At 43.4% G+C, this 27866-nt stretch overlaps 1 protein-coding gene across 8 annotated transcripts in view; it reads left to right on the top strand.

Moving 5' to 3' along the window:
* ITPK1 (inositol-tetrakisphosphate 1-kinase) overlaps window positions 1-27866 on the top strand; it is a 237205-nt gene that overhangs the window by 130093 nt on the left and 79246 nt on the right. For all 8 annotated transcript variants that reach the window (XR_012655830.1, XR_012655832.1, XR_012655831.1 and 5 more), the window contains one exon: window positions 6338-6455. Coding sequence is in view for 4 of the 8 variants with exons in the window: in XM_075065650.1 (XP_074921751.1) it covers window positions 6338-6455 (118 nt within the window). In the remaining 4 variants the exon portion in view is untranslated. The remainder of the gene's footprint in view (window positions 1-6337; window positions 6456-27866) is intronic.

The raw sequence follows: 27866 nt of genomic DNA, 5'->3' as shown, positions 1-27866 counted from the left end.
TTTTCTCATCCGAAAGTTCTGCAGCCACTGCTCGTCATCCCAGACTTGCAGGACGATGTGATCCCACCACTCAGTGCTTGTTTCCTGAGCCCAAAAGCAGCATTCCATGGTGCTGAGCATTTCCGTGAACGCCACAAGCAATGTCATGTCATACTCGTCAGGCGACTCGCAATCATCGTCAGACTCCTCATCGCTTTGGAGCTTAAGGAATAGCTCAACTGCCAAACGTGATGTGCTGGCGAGACTCGTCAGCAAAGTCCTCAGCAGTTTGGGCTCCATTTCCCACAGAAATTGTGCTGCACAGAAACTTTTGGGAGAGTCACAATGGTGCCAAACGTGGACGGAAAAACAGGGACTGCTGGGATGCAAAGCGATGCATCACAGGGCCTTGGGACAGGAAGCAGAATGACCCGCACCCTTCCGTCCCCTTCCCACAACCCACAGCGCCAAAATGGGACGAGGTGCTCTCTGGGATAGCTGCCTATAATGCACCACTCCCAACAGCGCTGCAGTTGCTGCAAATGTGGCCACACTGCGGCGCTGGTAGCTGTCAGTGTGGCCACACTCCAGCGCTTTCCCTACACAGCTGTACGAAGACAGCTGTAACTCCCAGTGCTGCAGACCCCCAAGTGTAGCCAAGGCCTTAGATTGTGGGTAAGTTGGGATGTGAACCTACGCCACATTAGCCTGCTGAGATCTAACTGTCCATGTGTACCCTGCTAATGTGCACTAACAGTTTGTTAGAGCGCTTTGATCAGACTGACTCAAAGCACCTCAAGGAACTGTTATCGTGCATCATCAAGGTGTAAACAGACAGTTAAACTGTAGCAAGCTAGTGCAGAGTAGTCACACCCCGTTTATCAAGGTCTCATTGGGTCTGTAGACAAGCCCTTGGTTAAATGAGTCATTCCCTCTTGCAATCTGTGATCAGAGCTCTGTGCCTTCACATGTCTGAGAGCCTCCTTTGGCTGGGCAGAGAGAAAAAACATTGCTGGAAGGTATTGTTGAATTCTTCTGAAGATGCCAAGCCAGATGAGGTTTGATAGGAGGAGGAGGAGGGCAGAGCCAAGGTTGGGGACAGCTAAAAATATTCCAAATAAAGAAGGTAAATAGATGGGAGATTCTGTTGTACTTCTTTGAGGTGCTCTTTGACCAATAGACAAAAAGTTAGGTTTCAATAACGAGGTTGCTGGAGATAAACTCATTTTTTCTAAACAAATTTATTGGGCCTGGTCCTGAAGTCCTTAAACAAAACTCCCATCATCTTCAGGATTGAGCCTGTTGACACCAAACCAGATGGCAAACCATTGCAGCATGGCTCTGACACACATGATCCAGTTTGGTTTTTTTTAATAAACTCCTGTGAAACACTTCTAGCAGCTCCCTTTGGGCTTATGAAAGGCTCCGCAGTCTCCTTTAGCAGACATAAAATGCTGAGGATAATTGCACTCGAGACAAGCTTTTTGCTGTTGCAGTAAAATTGCTTTAAAATATCATCATACTGGCATGGAGTCCTGGTGTTCACTTTGAATTATACTCCATTCGAGGACTCTTTCTGATGCCTTGTCTCTGCCTGTCTGGGCAGCTGGCTCTCAGATCTCTAGAGCATATGAGGTGGTTGGAGGGAGAGGGACCATATCAGGTGAGATGGTAGGGAGGAGAGGGACCTTTTTGATTAGACCCCCTTTGTCTAGCCTGCATTCTGACTTTATTTTAAAATCTATCTCCACTGGTTTTGATAGGAAATTAACTATCCTTGAACCTAGTGTTCTTACCAAGGGAAAACCAGCATGCAGAGGTGCATTTGCCACAATACTTTCCCTCTTACTAGTATCAGAAGATGACTGGTATGTCTTTGCTTTTCTTATACATACTCACTCCTGTCCCTCTATATTCCATACATCAGAGATGCAGAGTTGCTGATGCTTAGGCTAGAGAATATCATTTCACAGTGCAACAGGAATGTGCATCGTGCTTGTCAGGTGTCAGAAAAATAACAAGGTCTCTGCACTGTGAAGCTTACAGCCAGAAAGTATGTACACTGCAATTAGACACCCACTGCTGGACCATGTTAGCTGAATTGGACTTGGGCTGCGGGACTGTTTAATTGCGGTGTAGACGTTTGGACTCAGGCTGGTGGAAGGGTCCCAGAGCCTGGAAGTCTACAGTGCAATTAAACAGCCCCCCAGCCTGATCCCTGCGAACCTGAGTCAGCTGGCACGGGCTAGCCACAGGTTTTTAATTGCAGTGTAGACAAACCCTGAGGATTCTGAATCTATTCACAGTGAAGTCAATGGAAGTTTTGTCAATGACTTCAATGGGACCAAGATTAAGCTCCAGCAATGATGACTACACAGCAAAATCCTAGCAGAATATGGTGAAAAGGGCAGTAGGAAATGGAAATGGATGTGGAAGGGGTTGATGATTAGTGACACATGGGCTATTCAGGGAAGATAGAGAGGCAAAGGTAGTGGGGTAGCATTGTACATCCAATGATAAAGTAGACTGTAAAGAAATCAGAAGTGATATCATGTATCAAACAGAATCAATTTGGGTCAAAATCACCGAGAATGGATTGTTCCAGAGGTTCTATTGGAGTAGATGTGAGGGGTTTGCTATAGACCTCCAGGGTCAGATTTGGATATAGACAGAGATCTGTATAGTAGTATTAGAGAGATCCATACCAGCAGGAATTGTCACTATAGGAGACTTTAAATTCCCAAATATAGATTGGAGAACAAATGCTATTAGGAAGGACTCAGTTATTCCTGTTTGTGATAGGCAACAGATTTCTTCATCAAAAGGTCACTGTACCAACAAGAGGTGATGCTGTTTTAGACTTGGTGTTGATAAGTAGTGAGGATGTTATAGAAGAGCTGGTTATAGAAAATAACCTTGAATTGTGAGTGAGCACAAGCTGATTTATTTTAAATTAAATGGAAGGATAGAATCATAGAACTGGAAGGGACCTTGAGAGGTTATCTAGTCCAGTCCCCTTCACTCAAGGCAGGACGAAGTATTAATCAACAACAGGTCGGTAACTAAGGTTTTAAAGTTCAAATGGGAAGACTGAGAAATGAAGGGAATTAGTCAACTGAACTCAAGAGCTCAGAGATTTAAATGTGTAGGAGTTTTGAAATTTCTTTAAGTCAAAGGTACAAAAACGATCTGAAATTTGTATCCAAGGGAAAAAACTTGTAGGGAGAAGGGTTCCGGGTTAACTGGGTGAAGAAACACCTCAAAAAGGAATTAGGAGTACGCAGAGAGCCTATGAGGAATGGAAAAAGGGGTTGATCAGCGAAGAAAGCTACGTCTTGATGGTCAGAAAGTGCAGGGATAAAATGAGAATTGTCAAAAGTCAAGCTGAGTTAGACCTTGCAAAGGAAATTAAAACAAATAGTAAAAGCTTCTTGAGACATATAAACCAAAAGAGAACAAGAGAAAAAATGGGGGTAGAGATTAAGGATAATGTAGGTATGGCCCAAAAACTAAATGAATAGTTTGCCTTAATTTTCAGAAAGGATGATAATGTACAACATGGGGGCAAAGGCAGGATGTCTAATGAAATGAGTGTGTAGAAACAGAAATTACTACATTTGAGGTGGAAGCAAAACTCAGGGTTTAATGTGCTCAGAGTGCCTGGATAATCTCCATCCTAGAATACTGAAAGAACTGACACGTGAAGCCTCAAGTCTGGTAGCAAGGATTTTTAATAAATCTGTCAAATCGGAGGTGGCGTTTTGTGACTGGAGAATACCTAATGACTTACTACTTTTAAGAAAGGGGAGCGAAAAAATGATCCAGACAGCTACAGACCTGTTAGTCTGACCTTAAAAAGATGTAAAACTTTAAAACAAATATTGAAGGAAAGAATAATTAGACATGGAAGTAAACAGAAAATGGGATAAAATACAACATGGATTCACTAAGGTAGATAATGCCAGCAGAACTTGATATCTATCTTTGATAAGATAACAGATTTAGTTTTATTGTCTAAAAAAGTCAATCTGGACTTCAGTAAAGCATTTGACATAGTACCCATGGGAAATTATTAGTTAAGTTAGAGAACTGCCCTATGTCTCCCTCTTGGTTGGTGCTGCCCCGGAATTCAGCAGAGAGAGAAGTTTTTTTGTGGTTCTTTTTTTTTTAAATTAAGGTAAAATAGTTTGTGTTGCCTTAAAATGTTTCTCACAATTTTTCAAATCAATCAGTATGCTTCTGTGTGAACATAATGTCACATACAGGCAGCCAATATGCATCTTAGAGAGGAAGGATGGGCCAGTGCTTAGGGCATTAGTTTAGGAAGGGACTTGGGTCTCAGATAGAGACTCTGGGATTACTGTGGTCGGGAGATAATTTAAAAATGTCCCTTTACATGTTTTATGCTATCAACTCAAAACAAAGGCATGGAACCAGGCTTCCATTTGGGGAGGCAGAGAGGAGTTTTGTAGCCAAGGCCAGCGTTTGCAGGGATAGCATACATGGCAGCTGACTAAATGAGAATGTTTGTGATTTGCCATGAAGATAGCTCAGCTCCTTTCTTTTTCCAAGTGATGGCGAAATATTGTACAGTGCCATGCACACGTCTCAGAGCAATGTATGATATTTCTAGGAGATAAATTAAATATATAAGAAGTGTGTGGTGTCACATAGCATGTGCCAAGGGGCACTGAAGGAAATCCATTCGCGTGATCCGAGCAATGTGACGGGGCCGCTAACCCAGCACTGGCTCCTCTTAAAGTCTAAAGAATAATCCGTCTGCAGCAAGCAGTGAATTGAATGCATTCATTCAGCAGCAAGCAAAGACTTGTTGGTGTTGAACAAATAACTCACTCTCACCTGCTTAGAACTGGGAGTAAAGTCTGTGTTGGGATCAGATGTCTCCATTCCTTTTGCTGTATCTCAGTAGCCAGTGAAGTGTGTCTCTCAGTGCTGCCCTGTGGTACTCCTGAGCATAATTTGGAGTATTATTTTTTTTTCTTTGAAGAATATCCTGTTTAGGTACTTAATTAAGCCAATTATTATTGGAAACATTTACCATGCATCACGTAAATAGATGTGAAGAAATGAATAGAGGTTAATGGAGACTGATTAGGAAATCTCATTAAAGAATAAAGACAGATTTTAGCTCAGAATTACTTGTCCAATTCTGAACGGTGAAAGAGAGACACTCTCATTAATCACTTTGACTTTATGGAACCAGTGTGGGCAGGCACATGACCTCTTGTATGCATGTACATATGTGGGCATGAAAGAGAGATACCTTGAGCATCTCAGATCTCAGTAGACATTGACAAGAGCTAGTGGGGTATATATAAAATTTCCCTCATAGTAACGAGGCAGCAGTCATGATGTCAGAAACGGGAATTTGGTGCTCGGAGTTTTTCACTACAAAAAAACGACACATGGCAGGAAGTCTCAGAGCATAGGTCAGCTGACTCAGGCTCTCACTGCTGGGCTAAAAATAGCAGTGTAGGCCTTCCAACTTAGGCTGGAGCCTGGGCTCTGAGACCCGGCTAGGAGGGAGGATCTCAGAACCCAGGCTCCAGCCCAAGCCCAAATTCTACAATGCAATTTTTAGCCCTTTGGCACAAGCCCTGCAAGCTGGAGTCGGTCGACCCAGGTTCTGAGACTCGCTGCTGCGGGTCATCTTTTGCAATAGCTCCAATATGAAGCTCACTTGGAGAGTTACTGTGTTCTCGTAGCTAACGGGCAGGGGAGCATTTGCTTAGGGAGGTGGTAAGATGGATACATAGTGCCGTTGCTTTGAAAACTGCATTGTGTTTTAATGAAATAACAACATCCCTGGCCCTGCCACCTTTTTTCAGTCCTTATCATCTAGCTCTTCACTTGGCAGTCAGTACAGGTAGAGGACAGTAATATTAATGTAAAAGAATGCAGATGTAGTTCTGATCTGCACTCTGAAGTGGACTGTTGCCCACGTGCTGTTTAAGCTCATCAGTGTAATTACAAGGTTGACCCCAATAGCACTGTGTCCTTTTTCTCCTAATGCTGCTATTGTGAGTCTTCGCCACTGGCTCTGCTCTGAACTGATCTGGCTGCAGAGCAGGTTGCAGGGCTGATGAGTCCACAGTTGGATATCACTGTCTTAAACACTGTCTGGCATCATATTTGTATTCAACAGGATTCCAGTTTACAATGCCAATCATGAGAAAGTCTAGACATGCCCTGCAATTCTATTTACGAAGTGCCAGCCTCATTCGCAGGAGGAGTTGTAGATTGATTGGGTCCTTAACCTTCTCCTATTTATTTTGCCATGCTTTTTATGCTGTCCAGCAAATCTAACAGTAGCCTTTGCTCCGTGTTTGTTCTGCAGGAGTATATCGATGCTCACCCTGAGACTATCATCCTGGACCCCCTTCCTGCTATCCGGACACTGCTGGACCGATCCAAGTCTTATGAGCTTATTCGGCGAATAGAGGCCTACATGCAAGGTAGGCCAGTGACTTTTCATTTCAGAAAAGCATGTTCCTTGCATTGTGGATGTGACTGGAGTTCTAGGGGGGGAGCCAGCTGTGGTCACTCAATTAGGGTGAACTGGAAAGAATGGGCCAGACAATCCCACAAAAGCTGGTGGATATTCCAGTACTTAGATTTACCAACCCAGCATAAAACAGCTTCTTTATTACCTCACTGGTTACTCAAATCCAGACAACACAGTTCCCTTAAAATGATCCAGCCTCAGGTCTCTGTCCAGGTACCTAAGTCAAATATGATGATTTCTGAAAATCTTATTTCATCATATTAAAAAAAAGGTTCTACCAATCCCAAAGGATCGGACACATTACCTCCCAGGGTACTGAATATTCCAGATCTTACCCAGATACACACTACAACCAATTCTTATTAAACTAAACTAAAATGTATTAAAAAATGAGAGAATATGGTTAGACATGATTCAATTCGTTTAGGTGCAGATTCATAGCAGAGATGGTGAGCTTTGTAATTGCAAAGTGTTCTTTTAGAAATATTTCGTAGGTTATAGTCCAATGTCCAAGTATCATATTCAGGGTATACCAACATAACTGGGACCTTAATCTTGTGACTCAAACTCCCCCTCATGAAGCCTAGGCAGATCTGAGATGACAGACTCAAGACCCAAGGATCTTTTTATACAATTTCTTGTCTTTTGACAAATTGGAGTTCAAAAGGTAATTAGCATGACTTTGAAGGAGGTCCATCACTAGTACTTAGTATAGAATTAACATAAGGCAATTTGCTTGTTCCTCCACCATTCTCAGATTATTTGCTATACATTTCAAACAGAGATGAATACAGAGATATCCTGTGTATACAATTCATTTAAATGCTAGGATGTTCTTTTGACCTCAGAATTATCAGAATACAGCCTAGGACAGGGACTGTTGATTACATTGTTGACCCTACTCATACATATGTAAATACACAAAAACACAAACATTATCTACCCACATGTCTTTGAGTGTTGTCTATTTTGCAGGATTTTTAACCCTCTCTAGCCATGCATCACAGTGGGTTTGTAACAGAAGGAACAGCTGGTTCCTGGAGTTGGTATGTGAGTATTAGTAATGAGCAGAGGCTGCAAATACAGTCCTTCATAGCAGAATCGTACTCCAGAATCTAGGCTTTTGTTTTTGAAAGCATGAGAATAGGGGTTTGATCTAAGTTAAACAAGGTGTGTGTTTGATGGGGAGCATATTTATTACTCTGAGCAGCAGCAGAAATGCTGTCTTTTCATACACACTGTTAAATTGAAATTATTGTACAGTCTAGCTGCTTGTCATGGGAATACTAAAGCCTACAGTTAGCTCTTGAGCCGACTCCTGTGTGTTAGGGTTAAGTCAAGAGTAGCCTCTCCTTCTGAGTGCTGTAGAAGTAGCTGTTCCAAGAGCCAGTTGTTTATGGTGTTGAGAAGTTGCTTCTGTAAACTGTGTTTCAATGTAACATTTGGCTGGTTAATGTTTGCGTTGTTCTATTGCTATCCTAGTTCTCAGGTCAGAAACGTACCTGTCATAAGCATAAATCCCAGTTCTGAACCTTAGAGTTCAAAATGTGGGTGCTTGCACGAAACCTCCAAGCTTAATTACCAGCTTGGATCTGATAGCGCTGCCACCAGCCAAAAATTCCAGTGTTTGGCTCACTCTGGTCTCCCCAAAACCTTCTCTGGGGGACCCCAAGACTCAGATGCTCTGAGTCTTACCACAAAGGGAAATAACCCCCCTCCCCTTGTCTTCTCTTTACTTCCTCCCCAGGCTTCCCCTCCGTGGGTTATCCTGGAAAATTACTGTACTTAAACTCCTTGAATTACAAAACAGAGAGGGCAATTTACCTTCCCCTCTTCTTTTTCCTCTCCGTCTTTCCTGAGAGAGCCGTAATCTGCACAGGGATTTCTATCCCTAGAGCTTCACTTAACGAAATCCCACAGGTTTTAAAAGAAAGCTTTATATAAAAGAAAGAAAGACATAAAAATGTTCTCTGTACAAAGTTGACAATATACGGGTAAAAATTTTAAAGAAATTGAATGAACAGCCTTATTCAAAAAGATATCCAATTTAAAACATTCCAGCAAACTACACACATGTAAATACAAAAAAACAATAGAAGCTTACTGTCTTTCTACTTTTGTACTTACAACTTGGAAACCGAAGATTACAGAAGCTTGAAGATAGAAAGATCCCTCTTATAGCCGAGAGACAGACAAAAGTCACAGACCCAAACATTCCCTCCCTGAGCTTTTAAAAAATCCGGTTTCCTGATTGGTCCTCTGGTCAGGTGTTTGGTTACCCCTTTGCAGGTGAAATAGACATTAACCCTTAGCTATCTGTTTATGACAGTACCCTATTGCTATCTTTTGTATTTTTATGATTTGGGATTTATATTCATACAGTTTGTATCCACTTTGTCTGGCCATCATCATCATCATCATGATGTCTGAAATCGTCCCAAATATATACAAATAGAAATATGAATTATAGTCTCCAACACACTCTCTTCTTTTCCAGTCTGTTGAAGAAATAGCTTAATTAGTTTTCAAGTGCATATGTGAGTTGTAATTTGTTCTGAAAGTGGGGAGAGGTAGTATTTTTCTCTCTTTTGGGAATGAACAGCAGAACTGGTAGAAAAATGGCATCCATTGTTCACAAACACATTGATCCACTTCCCAGTCAAGAAATGTTGAAGAAAATTTTCATTTAAATTGTTGATTTTTAAAAATGTCCGACTGACCCTGGTTGACAGTTTGATCTCTCCAGTGGAATGTAGCTGCCACATGTGGGCAGAGCCCCTCCCTCTGTCTGTGACTGTCTTTTAGCTTATCTCATGGATGGCTTTGAATATCATGACTGGGACCTTTAACTGCACTCTCTATTGAGTGGGGACCCAGCACTGAGAGCTGAGCACCGGGTGATATGGTCATGGTGGCCTTTGCTAAGCAGATGGGCTGCTGCATTTTGTTCCAAGAGGAGCTTTTTTAGAACATAGATGTTGTTTTATTCCTCGGTGTAATAACTAGCAATAATTGAGTCAGGAAGCCACAAATCTGTGGATCACTAAAGGTCTGTATCAGAGAAACTTTTTTTCCCCTCCTCTTTAATCAGGTTGTCTAATCTGTTATTACCTCACTATATTCTTTTGTTGTCTATTGTGCTGTGCCCTAGAGTTTAGAAAGTTTAAGGCAAGCGTGATACAGCTGTAAATAACATGGAGATTTTAACAGTTGCATCAGCTGCATTTGGGTTCTTCAAAATGGAAATCCATTGCAGAAGACTGTCCTACTATTGAGCTGCAGCTAGGTATTGCCACAGTCAGAGACGTGCAGTTGCATCCCGAGGTAGCTGTGTGATGTACACACTATTGGGTTGCATCGCCTCCTCAGAAGTGGATGTAAAAAGAAATGTAAAGAGGTGAACATCCATGAAGGTAGAAATGTTGTTGTTTTTATGGAGGTCCATGAGCTATAGAATCTATGTACATTACTAGTTGTATACCAGTGTTTTAGCTATAGATGATATTTCCTTTCATGTGTGAATTGCTATGCTCCCTTTTAGTGTAACTAAAAGTGAAATACAGTGTGTGCCCCTTTCGTTTTCATTTCATTTCAACTCTCCAGACATTTAGGGAGTTTGATAACTGAGGAATGGCACCATTTAGGCTAAAGGCTAAATTCTTGATTTGGGTTTATTTTTCTCACCACATACTCTGTCGATCACCACTCTGATGTGTGTCTAACTCAAGATGAACATGTTGTGCTTTGTTGATTCCCAGATAAACCCTCTTTAGCTATGCAACTGCCTCTGCCTGGCTCAGTAAACACATTCTTGATGTATTATACTGTTCTGTAAAAGTAGCTTACGTTGCTGGGTCACTTTGCTCTGCAACCTAGGGTCAACATTTTCAAGTGATGTGATTTTGGGTGTCCAACTTGAGACAGTGGGTGCTCAGCACCTGCTGAAAATCAGGTCTCTTTTAAAGTATCTCAAGTTGGGCACTCAAAATCAATAGTCACTTGGACTGTGTCTAGCAAAAGATTTTTAAGTTGAACTGTTTGATTAACTCACTCCTGGGTCCTGGTTGAAAAGATTTCTATTTATCTAAGATACTTTTTTGACCTTCATTACCATAGCAGATCTGCCCTCCACAATCTTTAATGTGTTTGTTGTTCTCTGTCTCACAGATGTGTTAGAAGTACTGTTATCTCCATTTTTTAGATGGGGAACTTAGCCATAAAGAGATGAAGTAAATTGCCTAAGGTCACACAGGAGGCTTGTGGCAGAATAGGGAATTGAACCAGTCCCCCTAGTCCCAGGCTAATACTCTAACCACTGGAACATCTTTCCTTGTTGAGACCCTAAAATTCCTATTTTATTTGGTGTACTAGCAGGTAATTAATGATTTAACCTGCTGGATGAAGTATAGAGATTGATCTGATTCCAGTTTCTACAGGAAATGTTTCTCTCTGAAACAGGAAACATTTCTAATAATTCTCATTACTATGAGATGGTTTTTTATTAGAAATAGATCAGAGACTGAACTCTTTCCTGTTTCTTTTTTGTTTTCATAGTGCAAACCCTGAATGATTGACTCATTTTGAAACCCTCATTCCAAAGTCCTTAAAAAATAAAAGTTTGCATTCCCCACATGTGCGCCATGTAGCCAGCAGATCACTGTGAAATAAATCACTGAAAAGTTCTGTTGGTTTAGCAGGTCAGTTCTCTCAGCAATGGCATTGCTGTGGTTTTTTACTTATCAGTGAGGGATTACTACTTGGTACAAATATGAGCTTGACGGGAATTTCTCCACATGATAGCAATGTTTGGGAAAACTAACTGCGTGTTTTAATGAAAAATGCATTTTCAGCAGGGCTGTGTGTGATCTAAGCTGTGTCTGCTCTTTCAGTTGTTGACCTAATGAAAAATACTTTTGGATTCATGGAGGTATATTGAGAAGCTCTGACCTTCACAGCATCAGACTTTCAAGACTTAACATCTTAACTTTCTTTTTTATTATGGTTAACAAATATTTGTAGTGATTTGCTGCTCTTGCGATTAGACTTAGTCATCAGAATTCTTCATTATGTTGTAACTTTCCTTTCCAGGGAAGCTTCTTTTAAAGGCTAAAAATCATATTTGGAAAAATAAATCCTTACCTGTGTTCCAATAATACCTTAGGTTATTAAAACTGAAGGAATTTTAAAAAGGACAAAAACATGCCATTCTCTGTTTGTTTTACTTTTTTCCATTTTGCTTAGGCTGGAAAATGGAAATGTACTAGTCAGTTTCACTTCTAGTTTCTCTTGGGCAATGTTTGGGTTGCAAATAGTACAGGACACATGTTGTTGTTCTTTTAAACAGTTTCCATGTGGTTTAGGAAAAAAATAAAAATTCTTAATGACCTTAGGTTTTTCTCATCATTTGTTTTTGAAAACATTAAATTTGGGGTGAATTTGTCCCGATGATGCCCCTTTGAAAGAGTTCATATGTGAAGAAAACTGTAGTTCTTAAGTTTCTCTCACTCCTTTGTACATCTTTGAAGTACAGGAGCCACTTCCTGAGGATACTATAAACAATATAAAACCATTTAACTGTGACATTTCCGCTCTAATATGTAATTGAAACCATTTAAGTGCTGCTTTTGTGTTATGAGATGCTACTGCTTTGAGTGCTGCTTTCTGCACGGTTAGGAAGATTAGGAAATTGTACTGTGCACCATTATTTTTTCCCCACTAAAACTTTTAAAACCAGATCTTGCTTTGACTCAGTTAAATCCCTGTTGCAGAGTCATATGTTTCGTGGATGGCCAAAAGAGAACGGGACAGTGTGATCAAGCAGATATAATACTAGATTGGGGCTCAGGAAGCCTGGATTCTCTACACCAGCAGGTCTCAAACTTTAGTAACCCGAGGACCCCCATTTTGATTTAAAATCTTTTGGGACCCCCAAATCCCCTGCTAAGCCCCAGGTCCCATTCCCACTCCACCCCTTCTTCCAAGGCCCAGCCTACCCTCCACTCCTCCCTCTCCCTCCCAGTGCCTCCTGCACGCAGGGGAACAGCTGTTCTGAGGCACGCAGGAAGTGCTGGGAGGGAGAGGGATGAGTTGATCAGTGAGACCGGCAGCCCTGGACATGATTCTGTCCCCTCCCCCAAGTACGCCCCATCTTCGCTTCTCTCCCTCCCTCCCAGCGCCTCCTGCATGCCACTGAACAGGTGTTCCCCAGCAGGAGGCGCTGGGAGGAATGGGGAGGAGTTGGATTGATCAGGAGAGTTTTGAGAAACGCTAGTCTACAGTGCTCTGGCTCTGGGACTGTGGACAAATAACTTTACTGCTCAGTGTTTTTGTCTGCTGGTAAGTTCTGTTTATTATTTTGGCTGTGTCTAAGCTGGAAGACTTTTGCTTGCATAGCTATGTGTTATGAGATGCGATTTTTACTGACAGAGCTGTGCTAGCGAAAGCCCCTACTAGTACACACAGTAGTTTGGGGGAGCTGAAGCGAGCTATACTGGCTAAAGTGCAGTTTTGCCAGTATAGCTGTATCCCTGCCAGCAGCGCTTTGCCAGTATAGCTATACTGGTATAACCTAGAGTAGACGTAGCCTATATGTGTGTGTGCGTGTACGCTGCCTGGCACAATGGGGCTCAGAGCTCAGTTTGGGTTTCTAGAGGTTGCTGTAATACAGCTAATAGAGCAATTGCTGAAGGGAAGACGAGGTTGGACAGCAAGTCCAGTGTTTTCAAAAGTGGGTGCCTAAAATTGGATAGCTAAATAGGTGGCCTGATTTTTTTTTTAATTAATTTTTTTTGTGTGTGTGTGTGTGCAGAGCACCTACACCTCTGGAGCTGTGTGCGCTCAGCACTTCTGAAAAGCAGGCCAACTATTTTAAGTCCCTAAATATGTGTGCCATTTTGGGTTGCAATCTAGATCAGTGAGGGGCTGTGTCACACTTGCCCTGCAGCCTTGGGGTGCCTCACAGTGCTTTGCTGTTGTAGCTTGCACTTGGGTCACTCACAAACCGCGTGCAGGTCACACCCCAAGTGTCTGTATATTGCTGCAGCCTGCAAGCACACTCCAGTCACTCTTGCTTCCTTTAGCCTTGGTTATCATATGCAGAGTGACCGCAACACACTCTCAGTCCTGGCTTTGCCCCCCCAAAACATGCATGCTGCACAGTCCAGCCCTTTCCTGGTCAGTCCAGATATATCACACCCATGGCCCCTCTAAGGAGTCAGTATGCAACAATTTATCACTTTAAATGGAATTACCCACACAGTTCACAACACTGAATTAGTTTTTTCCACAAGTCCCCAGTGTCATTGCTAACCACATTTTATGTCAGAATGTGCTCCCAAAATCCACAGGCTGTTTTTCTGTTGCTATCTTAGGTGGAAAAGAGAGATGGTTAGGGAGAGAGAACTTGGGGCGTTTTTGCCCCTCACTTCTCTAGTTCAGTCACCCTTTGAAATGCACTTTCCTGAGAGTGACCCCTAGATAAAATGATTTCCAGCTGAAAGCAAGGAGACTTGGAGTCTGGCAGGGAAGAGGTGTTATGCTATTTGCTTTTTAGCTCTGTTTGCTATGATGCAGATCCATTTTTCTCTTCCCTTTTCTCCCTTCCATGACAAAGACTGGCCACTTGATAGATGATAGTCCATCAGCTTTGATAACACCTGGCTAGGGGCATGAATTTGTCCTTTGTCTTTGAGAAACAGGTTTACCCACTTCCCAAACTTGTCAGATGAAGTGGGTTGGAGCCCACGAAAGTTTATGCCCAGATAAATTTGTTAGTCTCTAAGGTGCCACAAGTACTCCTCGATTCCAGTGGGGTCTGCAGTTATTCCAGATTTCGAGCCATGTGATTTGGCCCAAAGCTTCTAGATCCTGTCTATAGTGTTCCCTTCAGTTCTGAGGCTGAAATTAATTCTTAACCCGCTGCCTGAGATGGGCAGGAATCTGCAAGGACATTTGCTACCTTTATCTCTTGCAACAATGTATCCTTCCATCCTCAAACTCCCCACACTGCAGCCACCTTCCCTTCCCCCATCACTTGGGTTATTTACCAGCCAGGCTGGACAAGGCAAGGGACAAAACTATCCTCATTCCCGCAGAGGTCCCACTTGCTTCCATGGCAGCACTGCATGAGTAATGACATATTTTAATTCATCATAGTATGGTAGCACCTAGAGGCTCCAACTAAGACTGCACTGGGTTCTGTACTCACAAATAAAAAGGGGAAGCCCCTGTTCTGAGCATTTGTTCACAAAATAACTAGGCAAGACCACAGGCGCCGGCTTCCTCCGAGACACAGGGTGCTCAACCCTCAACTCTGCCCCAGGCCCTACCCCCACCCAACCCTTTGTCCCAAGCTCCCACCCCACCTCTTCCTACCTCCACTTGACCCCTAACCCCACCGCCACCCCCACCGGCTTCCTCCGAGACACAGGGTGCTCAACCCTCAACTCTGCCCCAGGCCCTACCCCCACCCAACCCTTTGTCCCAAGGCCCCACCCCACCTCTTCCTACCCCCATTCCATCCTTTTCTCCCTCCTCTTCCCTGCCTCTTTCTGGCCCCCACCCTGAGCACGCCCCATCCCCACTCCTCCCTCCCTCCCATGTGCCAGGGAGCAGCTGTTCCATGGCGTGCAGGAGGCACTGGGAAGGAGTTGAGGGGGAGGAGTTTATCAGCAGGGCCTGCGGACCCCCTTGAGTGCCCTCACAGACCCCAGTTTGAGAAATGCTGCTCTGGCAGATAGTGAGGAAAAGGAAGCAGGTGCCACAATAGTGATATGGACTTCACCTGTCTCCTTTCACTTCATTTTGCCAGAGAATGTCATGGTGTGATAGTCAGCAGCGATCCCCAAACAGCTAGTAGCCTTATAATAGCTGGCAACCATTAGGGGAAATTGGACACCTCACGGACACAGTAGCCTGAACTTTTGAACTGTCTTCCCTTATCGGTCTTGAGGCAGTTGAAGCTGGTCCTAAGCCGGTTTTTGTTGAGCAGATTGCAGAAGTGCAGGGTTTGCTAACCACCAATCAAATGCTAACATGACCGAAGCCTGTGTGAGAGTGTGTATAAAACATTCTTGGTTTTTGCATGGAGTAGAGTTTTTTTTTTTTTTTTGTACCAAGGTACAGAACTCTCCTTTCTTCTGCAGAATAAAGCAGCCTTTCCTTATCCCTGTCTGGCTGTCATTGGCTCTCAGCTAGGCGGACCCGACATTTCCGTAACAATGGGTAGAATGCTCCAAATTGCTGAGGGGCAGGAGGTGCAGAGGTCCCAAGGTCAGTCTTGAACTCAAGTCTCCTCCATTACACTAACGCATGAGCTATTTTATTTATGGTTATAAAAAAACTTTATTTCCTGTGTGAAGAAGGTCTCAGTCTCAGAACACTTAGAGGAAAAATTAGCATATTCCTCCCAAAGCTTCCTTTGGTTTCAGCTGCCAGCCATGAACTGAAGAGCATTCTGGGTACTGGCATGCAAAGGAGCAGGGTTCTAAAATCACAGGTGCTGTTCCCTACAGAACCACAAGTAGCTTTCAGACAAGAGTAGGGTTCAGCTGGGTAGCTATTTTGCCCTACCAGCACCTACATGGTGGCACTGGTGCTGCTGAAGCTGGCAGTAGAGTAACAGTCCAAATACAGTAAAGGTCAGGCAGCTAAACATGGAAAAGGTTTTACAATTTTGGTTCCAAAAGTTCTCAGACTAGTAATCAGTGAACCATCAGCCAATCCTGTCCCTGTCTCCCTGCAATATTGATGGTGGCTGAGCTCTGAGAATAAACTGTAAGGTTTGGATGTTGCTTTTGGATACACTGAGGTTTTCATTTTAATCTGTATGTCTTGCTAGCCAAATGTGTAGAAATCTTTCCCCACTGTCAACCTCCTTCACTTGGCAGCATCTACAAAGAAACCAAGTTGAGGCTCTTCATCCATCGTATAGTAGTGTTGGAAACGTTCATTTTACATCTATACATATCATTTCAAAGGGTTTGTATCCATTTGGATGAAACTGAAAACATGACTAAGATGATGAAAATGTAAGTGGTACCTGTGATGCTATAGAGAGAGAGTGATGACCATGTGTACACTAAGATATCACTAGTATTGAACAGTTGTGATAAATCTTATGCAAAATATGCCTTCTCACTGGAAAATTTGTAATCTGTTGAACAGTGTTATCCTGTTTAGATACAGTGATGATCAATGGATTTAAAGTTATGAATATTTGCTATGATATTTGCTATAACTTGCATCTGATGAAGTGGGTATTCACCCATGAAAGCTCACGCTCCAAAATGTCTGTTAGTCTATAAGGTGCCACAGGACTCTCTGCTGCCTTTGTTATGAGTTTGTATCTCAAGTTTGTTGTGTTCTGGGTGACACTCACAAGACAGATTTGCATCAAGGCTACTCAGCTTTGTTTTGATGGCCCATTAAGGAGAATCAACTCTTCAGTGAACCCCTCCTGAGGATGTCTCAGAGGGCCCAGTGATTCAGCAGGGCTTGTCGAACATGTGATCCCTGACTCCATGTTGGGGTAACTTTCCATGCACATAGGCTGAGGGTATAAACATGGAATCTGTGACATTACTTACCTCTTTCCTCTTCCATATCTCTTAACTATGATTTCTAACAAAAGAGCTTTGAACAATGGATTGAGAACCCCAATATTTAGGATGTACCCCCTGCCCTGAGCCCTCTGCCGCACCCTGCATCCCTCCTGCACCCCAACCCCTTGCCAATAGCCCCTTCCTGCACACCGCACCCCCTCCCACACTCCGCACTCCCTCCCGCACTCCAACGCCCTGCCCCAGCCCTACGTTCATGGCCTTGCATGCAATTTCGCCACCCATATGTGGCCCTCAGGCCAGAAAGTTTGCCCACCCCTGAGCTAGTGAGAACGGTCTGCTCCAAATGTCTGGTGCTAAAACTAATTGAAACATGAGGGAGGGATATTGGAGGTGGAGAGGGGAAGAAAACAAAGATCTAGTTAAAATTTCATGAAAAGTTTAATTGAAAACTGGAAATATGGACATTTTTGATGAGATCTATTGAGTCCCTTATCCTGGTTGTGTCCCTTCTTGTGGAGTGCAGCCATCTTGGCGGATCAGGGTAATGAGGCAGTCTCAGACGTTGCTAGGCTCTAATTTGTTAAGGGCCTTTGAGATTCAGACCAGGACTTTGAATTTTGATTGTAAACCAGTAGAGAGCCAGTGTAATTTGTGCAGCGCTAGTGTGGTGTCATTGCATCGTGTTTGTTACTTAAGGGATGGTCCATTGCTGCAAAGTGAGTTGCAATAATTTGGCCTGGGGGAAAAACATACCAGGGATCAAAGTTACTAGGTCATTGTCTGAGATGGAAGTGTGAAGTCTCTGTTTAGCTAAAGATGTAGTAGTCTGTGTGCAAGACTGAGTCCAGCTGACCTTAAATATTTGACCCATTTTGATTTGTGGTCAGGTGAGGTTAGAGGTTTTTGTGAGTTCCCTGAAGTTCCTTTCCGTTTTTCCTGGACTGAGTGTGCACCAGCTCCTTTTGATCATCTGCTTGCTTCTTGTGGAAATTTTAACATCTTGGTGACAGTGGAAGCTGCGTCATTAGTGGGGAGATATGGTTGAGTGCTGTTTGCATTTTGATGGCACTGGGAAGCGTTATGTCTTAGGAATTCTTCAAGCAGTCTTGAATAGATAAAAGGAGAGGGGAGAGAGCTGAGTCTTGTAGGACCTTACATAATAGGAGGCTAGTTGAGGAATTGGGGTGTCCATTGTAGCTTGCTGGGATCTGTCTGAGAGGAGCAAGTGGATTCTGGACAGCAAGGTGGATAAAAATTATTTTAAAAAATTGGACTTTTAATTAAATACAGATTTAGTTTTTAAAAGATATAAACCTATTTAAAATAAATTTGAAATTCACAATCTATTTTAAGGTCTACATGTATATAATCTATCAAAATCATTGACAAATAATATTAAGCAGTGCATGTTTGCTGGCACGTTTTAAAGAAAGTCATACCATTGAACCTCGTGAAAGTCACTATGTAGACAGGAACCAGTTTGTTGAAGTACTAAACCAACTTTGGCCAGCAGTAGCCCCGTCCACAGGTTCAAAAAAAAATTTTGTTTTCATTTCCGTTTATTGAGCTAGTTCAGTTTGAGTGAACTAGTCACTGTAGTTAAGAAACCAGTTGGGGGTTGAAAAATCAGGAAAGCTGGCTTTCTTCTTCCAACCTATGGAAAAAAACTAGGTATGAGAGGATGAAGTGTACTAATTGTAAAATCTTGAAAGATATGGTGATTTGAACCAATTAGTTCAGTTCACTAACTACAGATTATACTTCCTTCAATAAATCGGTTAGTCTTAAATGCAAGGCATGTTTTGGTAAACTTCTTTTCTTATGTATCGAGGATGGTTAAGGTAGTTTTTATGTAGCTAATTAAAATGCTGTTTTATGCATTTTTATTTTTATTTTAATTTCCATTTAAGAAATGCATCTTTCACCATTTTCTAACAGAATAAAAATGTAAAAATTAATAATCTGAATAAATGTAAGTTAAACTGTATAATTGTTTAAATGAATATGTGTAGCTGTAATGCATCCTCCTGCTTAACAAAAAGATCTCATGTAGTGTAAGATCTATATTTAGTTTCAAATTAACATTTTTTAATGCTAGCCAGTCAGTGAAAATCAACCTTTCTTTAGAAAAATAACTAAAAGGTACAAATGCAGCACAAAATTAAAATCAGTGAGTTAAATCCAGATTTCCTGCTTGCTGATTTAAAGCATGATTCAAACCAGTGATTTAAACTGCCCTGCAGAATGGATTAATGTTGCCACATTTACTTCCAAGTATCATATAAATGTGTTCTCTGCCCTGTGTGCTCAATAGTGCTGAGGGCCACAGAGAGCTCTGAGTATAGCAGCAGAGCATATAGGCTTGTTGTCTCTGCAGGGCTAAAGAAGGTTGTCCGGTAGGATTGCATCCTGGTTTGAAATCCGATTATGAAGGATCTGGGAGGGCAGGTGCTGCTGGGGCATCCACCACTACCTCAGTGACCTTGCCAGGAAAATGGAGAGGCTGGATGCTATGCAAGATCAGTCTCATGCATAGGCCTCTTCAAAATTGGCAGAACTACTTCAGTTTATAGGGTAGCTGCTGAAACAGGATGGGTGAGGGGCAGTTTCACAGATGATAGGTCAGATGCTCATCAAGGCTTCTATGGCTTATGACTGGGTGACTGAACGAAACCTTCAGGAAGGTCAATGATTTGGTCATCCTTCCTGGGGTGGGTTGGTTTCTTTTGTCCCAGCAAGATCCTTTTTGATATAATTTAGACATTCTAATATCGCTAAACAGAAGACACCAATAAAATGGCATATTTTGATGTTATCTGAGATACCACATTTGTTGCCCTATTCTCAGGATGGGGGAGAATGCAGTGCTTTCAATACCCTTTGTAGCAGTGACAGAAATGCTGATTTATTTTTTTTGAAAACAGAGAAATTGTATGTACATGTGGATGCTCGCACATGCACAGCTGTGTAGAGATTGCCCTTCTCTGCACTTTTGTCCTCCCACAGCTCAGATCAGCCTACTGTATTTGTGTGATGGAAACAAAACACAACCCATGCCGGATGTGGTTTAACTAAATGAAAGCGGCAAGATGCTGCACAAAGAACAAAGAGTAGCAGTACCCAATGTGCAAATTGTACTCCCTTTGAGCATGTTTCAGGGTGTATTGATTCAGAGAAAGAAGGTGCAAAGCTTTTTTGTGTGAAGCGTTGTGCGTTAACAAATGACAACTTTTACCCCATTTAAAAAAAAAACCTCCCAAATTGTAGAACTAATAGGACACATGCTAAATATCACTGTTCAGTCACATTGTTCTGGTGTCCAGTCTTTTCTGATCTATTACTACAGATAAAAAAGGAGTCGTTAGAGGAGAACCAGTTGGCAATTTTTATTTGGACTTTCAGAAAAGTCCCTCAAAGAGGCTATTAATTAAATGGAGGAGTCAGAGAGTGAGAGGCACTTCCTCTGACATATCTGGTACTGGCTGCTGTTGAAGGCAGAATACTGGGCTAGACCACTGATCTCATTTGGTATAACTCCTGTGTTTTCAGTACTTTTCCCATAAAATAATAATGCTTAAAGCCGTAAGGAAGACTTAGGTAGCCAGAATGTGATTACTTGTGTCAGATTTGAAGTAGATACAGGACTCCATGGCTGACACCTCTATACTTTGAAAAGTGTCATGGGATTTGTTTTTCATTTTAGTACTTCATTATTAACAATCTGTAAGTTAAAGGGAAATGCAAAATACAGTCTATAACAGCATCAAAGCTGGAAAACCTGTAAGCCATTTTATCTCTTCCGTAATGCACCTGTTTGATTTTTTCTTTTTAACAGCTTTACTTGGGGCTAATGAGTTGAATAAAACATGAAATATATGCCAGAAAGCAAGGCTTTGTGCAGGGCCAGGACTGTCACCCTTTGGACGGATATTAATAATGTGGGACAGGGTCCTGTGCTTGTTAACGTTCTTGAGTGAACTTGAGTTTTAACTGTGTTAGAGGGATCTGACCCAGGTTATGCTACTTCGTTGTTTTAGACAGGGCTTTACTTGGAACTTCTGGACTTTGGAGTGACTTTTTAAACTCTCCCTTTAATTTCCTCTCCAACAGCCTGGCAGTATCATGATGATGATGTACTAGCCTCACCACAAAATCTGTTCTCCCACATTAATGTGAGGAGGATGAAAAAATGAATATTTTGCATGCTCTACACAAATGGTCCACAGTGAGGATTGTTTTTTTTTTCAGCAGCTCTGCATTGACAGCTGCAAGCTTCTCTTGATCTCCCGGGACAAGGAGGGTAGAGCTCAGAACTCAGCTGTTACTAAGGACAGTTAACTTTAGACACGGCAGCAGCATTCCTGCAGAAGGGAATGTTGCTATTCCAGCTCCTTTCATATGCAGCTTGAGGATGCAATCTGGGCATTTGTTCCAGCTGGTCCTCTTACTGCCAACCAACAGCTATCAGTGAAATCCATACTACCTAGTGACAAAATGTCAGCATCCGTGTGGGCGGTGACCAGGTGACAGTGTACACTAGGCTGCCTTTAGTGATAAGCCGAGTTCCATGCTAATGATGCCTGGAATATTTTAACTCCTCAAGGTTTTGAAGGTGGCAAAAGGCCTTTCTCGGCACCGCTCAGGGGATGTCTATGCTGCAATCAGAGGTGTGACTAGCTAGCTCGAATAATAATACTCGTGAAGCTGCATCAGCACCAGCTATGCACTTGAATAACGATCCAGGGTCCTGGGGAGGGTCTTACAGCTTTACTGCATTGTGGGTTGAGCTAGCTGGGTCAAAGCCAACTCAGGTGTGTCTACTGGCACTGCAGTTACACCCTTGAGTGCAGTGCAGTGCAGACACACCCTCAGCAAGGAGGCAGCTCTCAAAGCTACAACTCATGAAGAGTTGGCTCCTTTCATCCAGTAAAATTAGTAGTAACAGTAGTCATAGTACTCTGTATTATGATACCATCTAGAGGCCAATTGAGATCTGGGCCCCATTGTGTCAGGCATTGGGTAAAGACACGGTAAGAGAGAGTTCCTGCCCCTAACAGCTGACACACTAAATAAGTATTACACCTCTTAAAGAAAACTGCCACGCCCTCCGGCATCCCTTCTTGTACAGTCACCAGTGCACAGAGGCAAGGCAGTTCTCGCTACAAGTGAACTGGAGGTGACCCTGTCGCACAATGGAGTGTGGTCTGTATTTAGCATGAAGGTTCAGATGTTTTTCAGAATACAACCTGGGAATTTGTGAGCCCATGGCATGGTCCCTGGGTTGAAATGTGGCGCCAGTGTTGTGCGGGCCCCACTGTCAGAGACTGTAAAGCAGTAACAGCTGTATTGTTTAAGCCCTGACAGTCAAGCTTGATTTGCCTTGATGCTGTGAAGTAGTATGGTGGATTGAACATGGGGCAGGGAGCCGGGCACTTCTGAGTTCTAACCTGGACTTTGTGACTTGGAATAAGACTCTTCATCGCCCTGCCTCATTTTCCTTATCTGTAAAATGAGGATGAAACTTGCCTACCTCCTAGGGGGAGTTGTGAGGATTAACTAATATTCGTACAGGCCTTCGAAAGTACCAAGTGTGATGAGGGCTCTTTTGGCTGACATATGGGGATTGAACTGGGGATCTTCAGAGTTTAGTTTCTACAGCTTCACTAGAGCTCTCTTGCCGGGACTGTAACAGACTCGTATCCTCTGTGAATCAGGCACAGCTGGGGACCTGTAACAGATGCTTACCAGTGGGCGACCTAAGCGTTATTAGCAGCACATGCTTCAGAGGGAGAGAAACAAATATCTTTCTCCTGATGGGGAAAGTTATTGAATGAATGTGTTGCCTGCTGCAGGAGGGTGAGGCGGTTGAAGCCTGTTTTCCTGAAGCAACAGGTGCGTGTCGCACCATGGCATAGATTGCAGATTGAGACTAAATCTATAAATAATTTGTATAATATGTTAGCTGGAGAAGCATGATGAACCAAATGTTAATTGCTGATTTGGGGCTGCTAGTAGGAGCGTGCTAGGACAAAATTGTTGCTGTACTGAAATAACTTCAGTTTAATGTTGGTTTTCTAAGAGAAGTATGAGAAGTCTGTCCTCTCAACAGATCTCAGCAGCGTGTACTTTGCTGACACAATTGTTTCTCCAAGGGAGAGTCTATTCATTTCCTTTATGCAAATCAGGTTATTGAACAGACTAGGATAAGCAGCTAATTTTTTGGCAAGGAGTGAATGCAGCTCAGGAAGGGCGCTGCCACTAAGACATTTAAATCTATGGCCATGTCTGCATTACAGGGACTATAGCTATATACAGTAAAAGCTTTTTTATCCAGCATGTTGGGGAAATGGGGGGTGCCGGTAAGTGAAAAATGCTGGTTAACTAAGAAGGAGGGAGTTTGGCTGTGGGAGAAGACACGGGGCTAGGAGTTGGGCGCCGGGGGTGGGGGTGGTGAGGCCTGGGCTCTGGGAGGGAGTTTGTGTATGGGAGGAGGCTCGGGACAGGGAGTTGGGGCATAGGAGGTATACTGGGGTGGTGGATCCAGGGGGCTTTCACTTCAAGGTGGCTCCCCACAAGTGGTGACCTATCCCAGCTGCTCCTAGATGGAGGTGCTAGGAGTTTCCTTAATTCTGTGACACGTCCTATGGTGTCATCAGTGTTTTGTGTGCATGCAAAAAAAATTCTCTCTTAAAGGTTTCATTCCTTTTTGGTAAGTAATATTTCTCAAATTTAGTCAGTGTTTTACTTAACTTCATGCTTTCACCTTCTTCAAATTTAAAGTTGTTATAAATATCCAATGCTTCCTCCCCAACAACATGCGAAAAGATCGCTGATTTCACTTTGTCATTTTTCTCCTCTGCCCTCTGGCTGCTGAATACAATTCAAATCTGTCACAATTTTTTCCAGTTCTCTGCAACATTGCCTACCAATTGCAGACTGGATGGAGGTTGCAACACATCCCTTTTTGGCTCCCCCCCTTTCTTAAGCTAGTCAAGCTACTATTGTGCTCACCAAATACATGCAGAAGCCTCAGTGCCTGGTACTTCACATGCCTCTCTTTGTCTCCGTGTTCAGTTGCAAACATAGGAGTTAACTTCAAAATGACTGCAGTTTCCTTCTCATGCAGCACTCCTGACACCATGTCACGATCTTGGAGTTCACTAAACAACAAACCAGATAAATGAGAAAGGAATAAAACTTTAATAAAACAAACTGTAGAGCTGCTGTGGTGAACTGCTGCACGCAGCCATGTGGTGTTCCCAACCACGTCTCCAGGGCACATCTCCTAATTCTATATTCATAATAATGTCCCTTATGAGAGAGCATCTCTAAATTATAATCTTCTACAAACCTACCTTTATGGACATCTCCAGCATGGGGATGGGGTAATCACTTAGTAACTCAAGGGATCTTGTCTGCAGAGCTGGTCAGAATTTTTTAAATTTTCAATATTTTGAAATTTTAAATAAAAAAAATCAGGAAAACGTTCAATGGAATTTCATTGTTAAAAGCTGGTTCCCATTTTTCAACCATCTCTAAAGCTGAAGAAAATATTTCACAATTCTGAAATTTCAATTTTTGAAAAAAAAAAAGGGGGGAGGGGATCAGTTTCCTTCTCCCATTTTTATACCCGACCCAGCTATATTTCCATACTTCCAGTTCCTGCTGACCTAATGGAATGAAGGGAAAAGGTGAATCATCATTTTGACATTTGCTCATAAATGGAGGGGAGGGGGAAGATACCAAAGGGAAAAACGGAAAGGGAGCCATTGATCAAAGAGCTATACTATAGGCCAGGGGTCGGCAACCTTTCAGAAGTGATGTGCCAAGTCTTCATTAATTCACTCTGATTTAAGGTTTCGCATGCCAGTAATACATTTAAACATTTTTAGAAGGTCTCTTTCTGTAAGTCTATAATATATAACTAAACTATTGTTGTATGTAAAGTAAATAAGAATTTTAAAATGTTTTTAAGAAGCTTCATTTAAAATTAAATTAAAATGCAGAGCCCTTCCAGACCTGTGGCCAGGACCTGGGCAGGGTGAATGCCACTGAAAATCAGCTCACGTGTCGCCTTCAGCATGCATGCCATAGGTTGCCTACTGCTGCTATAGGCTGACACTGAAGAGATCTTAACCTGCCACTGAAATCTGGCCACTGTCAAAAGGTGTTTGTGATGCCCATTCATTCTGAACTCAAACATCAGAACTTCAGATTACTGTAAAACTGTTACTTACATCCACAGACACACAAGGAGGCAGACAATGGGCTCTTTTTGATAAGAAGAGTTTGAGTCACCTATAAACCAGTCTGCTGCTCTGTCTGGGGCTTGCTGACACCAGAAAGTTATACCATTTTCCCTACAGTAGAGAAATCCCTGTTTTACAAACTAAAAGTTGAATATCTTAAAATTACAATAGATACGGTGTGTAAATTGCAGTATGGTGCAATATATTATTTTCTTCTTATCCTTCAAATCACTGCACTGAAGGCATCAGAATGTGATGTCAACTTATTCTTTGAGCTCAGCCTTGGTTTTAAAAAGAGGATTATTGGGAACTGCACTCCAGAGTCAAATTGGTGTATGCTGTGTGTACAGGATCAGAATTGCATGTTTAGCATACGTATGCCTGGAGTGATACCGACAGAACTTGTCTCAGTGTATGCATCCCTGATTTATTCAGGAACTTTGTTTAGAAGAGAAACTTTTGATAATTTTGCTTCTTGATCTTTAACCTTAACCATTACGTTTGCTCTTTTTCTTTAGGGCTTTATCAAAGATTTTAAAATAACCTGCGTCTCAACCTTTATCATTCTTGGGGGGGGCCTTAAACTTTTTTTTTTGATATTTTCACTCTGTAGAATAAATAAATAATATAAAGACATTAACATGTCGAAAACCTAACAAGTAGTCCAAGGTAAATTAAAAAGCCTGCTCAGAATTTCACAGCGAAACAACTCTGTTGAAATCAGCATGTCTGGTCTCGTGCTGTTGTTTTTTGGGCTGCTTTCTCTGAGCCTCCCTTTTGGGTCTTGTGCAATTTTTGTTTTTCATTTCAGTTTGTCCAAGGGCAGTATTTTTTAATAGCTTTCCAAGCTTAGTGAACCCTTATGGGAAAGTGATTATTTTTTCAGTTGGTAACAGTAAATCCATGTGCATTGCGTTTGTATAGAGGATTCAAGGGCTTACCTAGGTTGAAGTATAAGTAGCCTTTTCTTCATCTTAGGCTGTGGCTACACTTACATTTTTGCAGCGCTGGTAGTTACAGCTGTGGTCGTACAGCTGTGTAGGGCCAGCGCTGCAGTGTGTCCACACTGACAGTGACCAGCGCTGCAGTGTGTCCACACTTGACAACATTTGCAGGCGGGGCTGTTCGTGAGTGGGTGCAATTAGTGCGCAGCTCTATCCACAGAGCAACCTCACCCATATTTGGCGCAGTGAAGGTGTGGGAAGAGGGAACGGAAGGGTGCTGTCATTCCAGCTATTCCTGTTTCACCACATCTACGACATCGTCGCTGAAGGGAGAGTCGGTAACCCCGCGCCCTAAAGAGGGCCCCCGACCTTAGGCACCTTTTTAATTTTTGGTTTTTTTGATTTTTTAAACTTACCACAACCTCTACCGTCCCAGGTCTGGCTGAGCTCTGCTCCATGAGTCCCCAACTCCTTTGTAGGTGAAGCGCCAGCGGCCGAGCGGCGGCACTGGCCATCATCGCGCATCTCAGAAACACAGACTTAGAGCTCCGCCGGAGCGGGCGGAGTGGCTATTGTTGCAGCGTCTCGGCTCCAGGAGAGCGGCAGTCCTGCGGAGCTTGCCGGCCGCTCTGCCGGAGCCCCAGCGGATTACGGACGTCGCGGGCTTGCCGCGCGGTGACCCTTCCTGCGGGGCTCCAATCAGCCGGGAGTGGTGGAGTCGTCTGGGGCTTGCCCGCGCTCACGCGCCCGAGTGCGGCAAGGCCGGCGGCCTCCGGCCGGAGCGCGGCAAGCCCGCTCTCCGTCTGGAGCTCCGGCCGAGCGGGCAAGCCCCGCTCTCCGGGTGGCGATCTGAGAGGCCTGGGCCCTTTAAATAGCCCCACACAGAGCGCCAATGGCTGGGTCAGTGTAGGGGAGGTAATATCTTAACAAAGTCCTGGGCTCCAGCTGTGCCTTCTGCCACCTCCTGGTCTTCAAATAAGCCGCCAGACCTGCCCCCGCCTCCCTCTAATTAGGCATTCCACAGCGCTTTCCTGCGGCTATTTTAAAAGGTCACCGCGAGATCACGAAGAGGGTTGGGGGCTACTTAAAAGGGTTGGGTTCTCAGCTCACGGTCTGCTGCATCCCCATGACCTGCCCACACCAGTCCCGGTCCCGCCCCCTGCAGCCAACTCTGCACCCCGGTGCCCCCTAGCCACCTCTGCCAAACACCTCTGCCCTGATCTCCATCAACCCTGCCACAGCCACACCCCATGCAGTCCACTGCCCAAGCGCAGCCAGCCCCCCCCACACTGCGCTCCGCAACCAGCTCTGCACAACTCTGCCCCATACCCGCACCCTGCCCTGTCGCCAGTACAAACCTGCCTGCTGCTACCCCACCTGCCTGACCAGCCAGTCCCAGCGCTCCTCTGTCTCCAGCCCTGCAAACCCTGCTGCACCCCCTGCGGCCTGCCTGAAGCCAGCCCGCCCCCACACCCCTTGTCTTCACCACCCCCAACCTCCCTTGCCCTGCCTGTCACCAAGACGCCTACCTCCAGTCCAGCCCCTGCCCTGCTCAGTCCAGCCCAGTCCACTGCTGCCACCAAATTTCTGTCAGTTCCCGGGCATT

Source organism: Chelonoidis abingdonii, chromosome 4 (assembly GCF_003597395.2).
Source record: "Chelonoidis abingdonii isolate Lonesome George chromosome 4, CheloAbing_2.0, whole genome shotgun sequence".
Classification (NCBI taxonomy): domain Eukaryota; kingdom Metazoa; phylum Chordata; order Testudines; family Testudinidae; genus Chelonoidis; species Chelonoidis abingdonii.
This window is presented reverse-complemented; position numbering and strand designations above follow the sequence as displayed.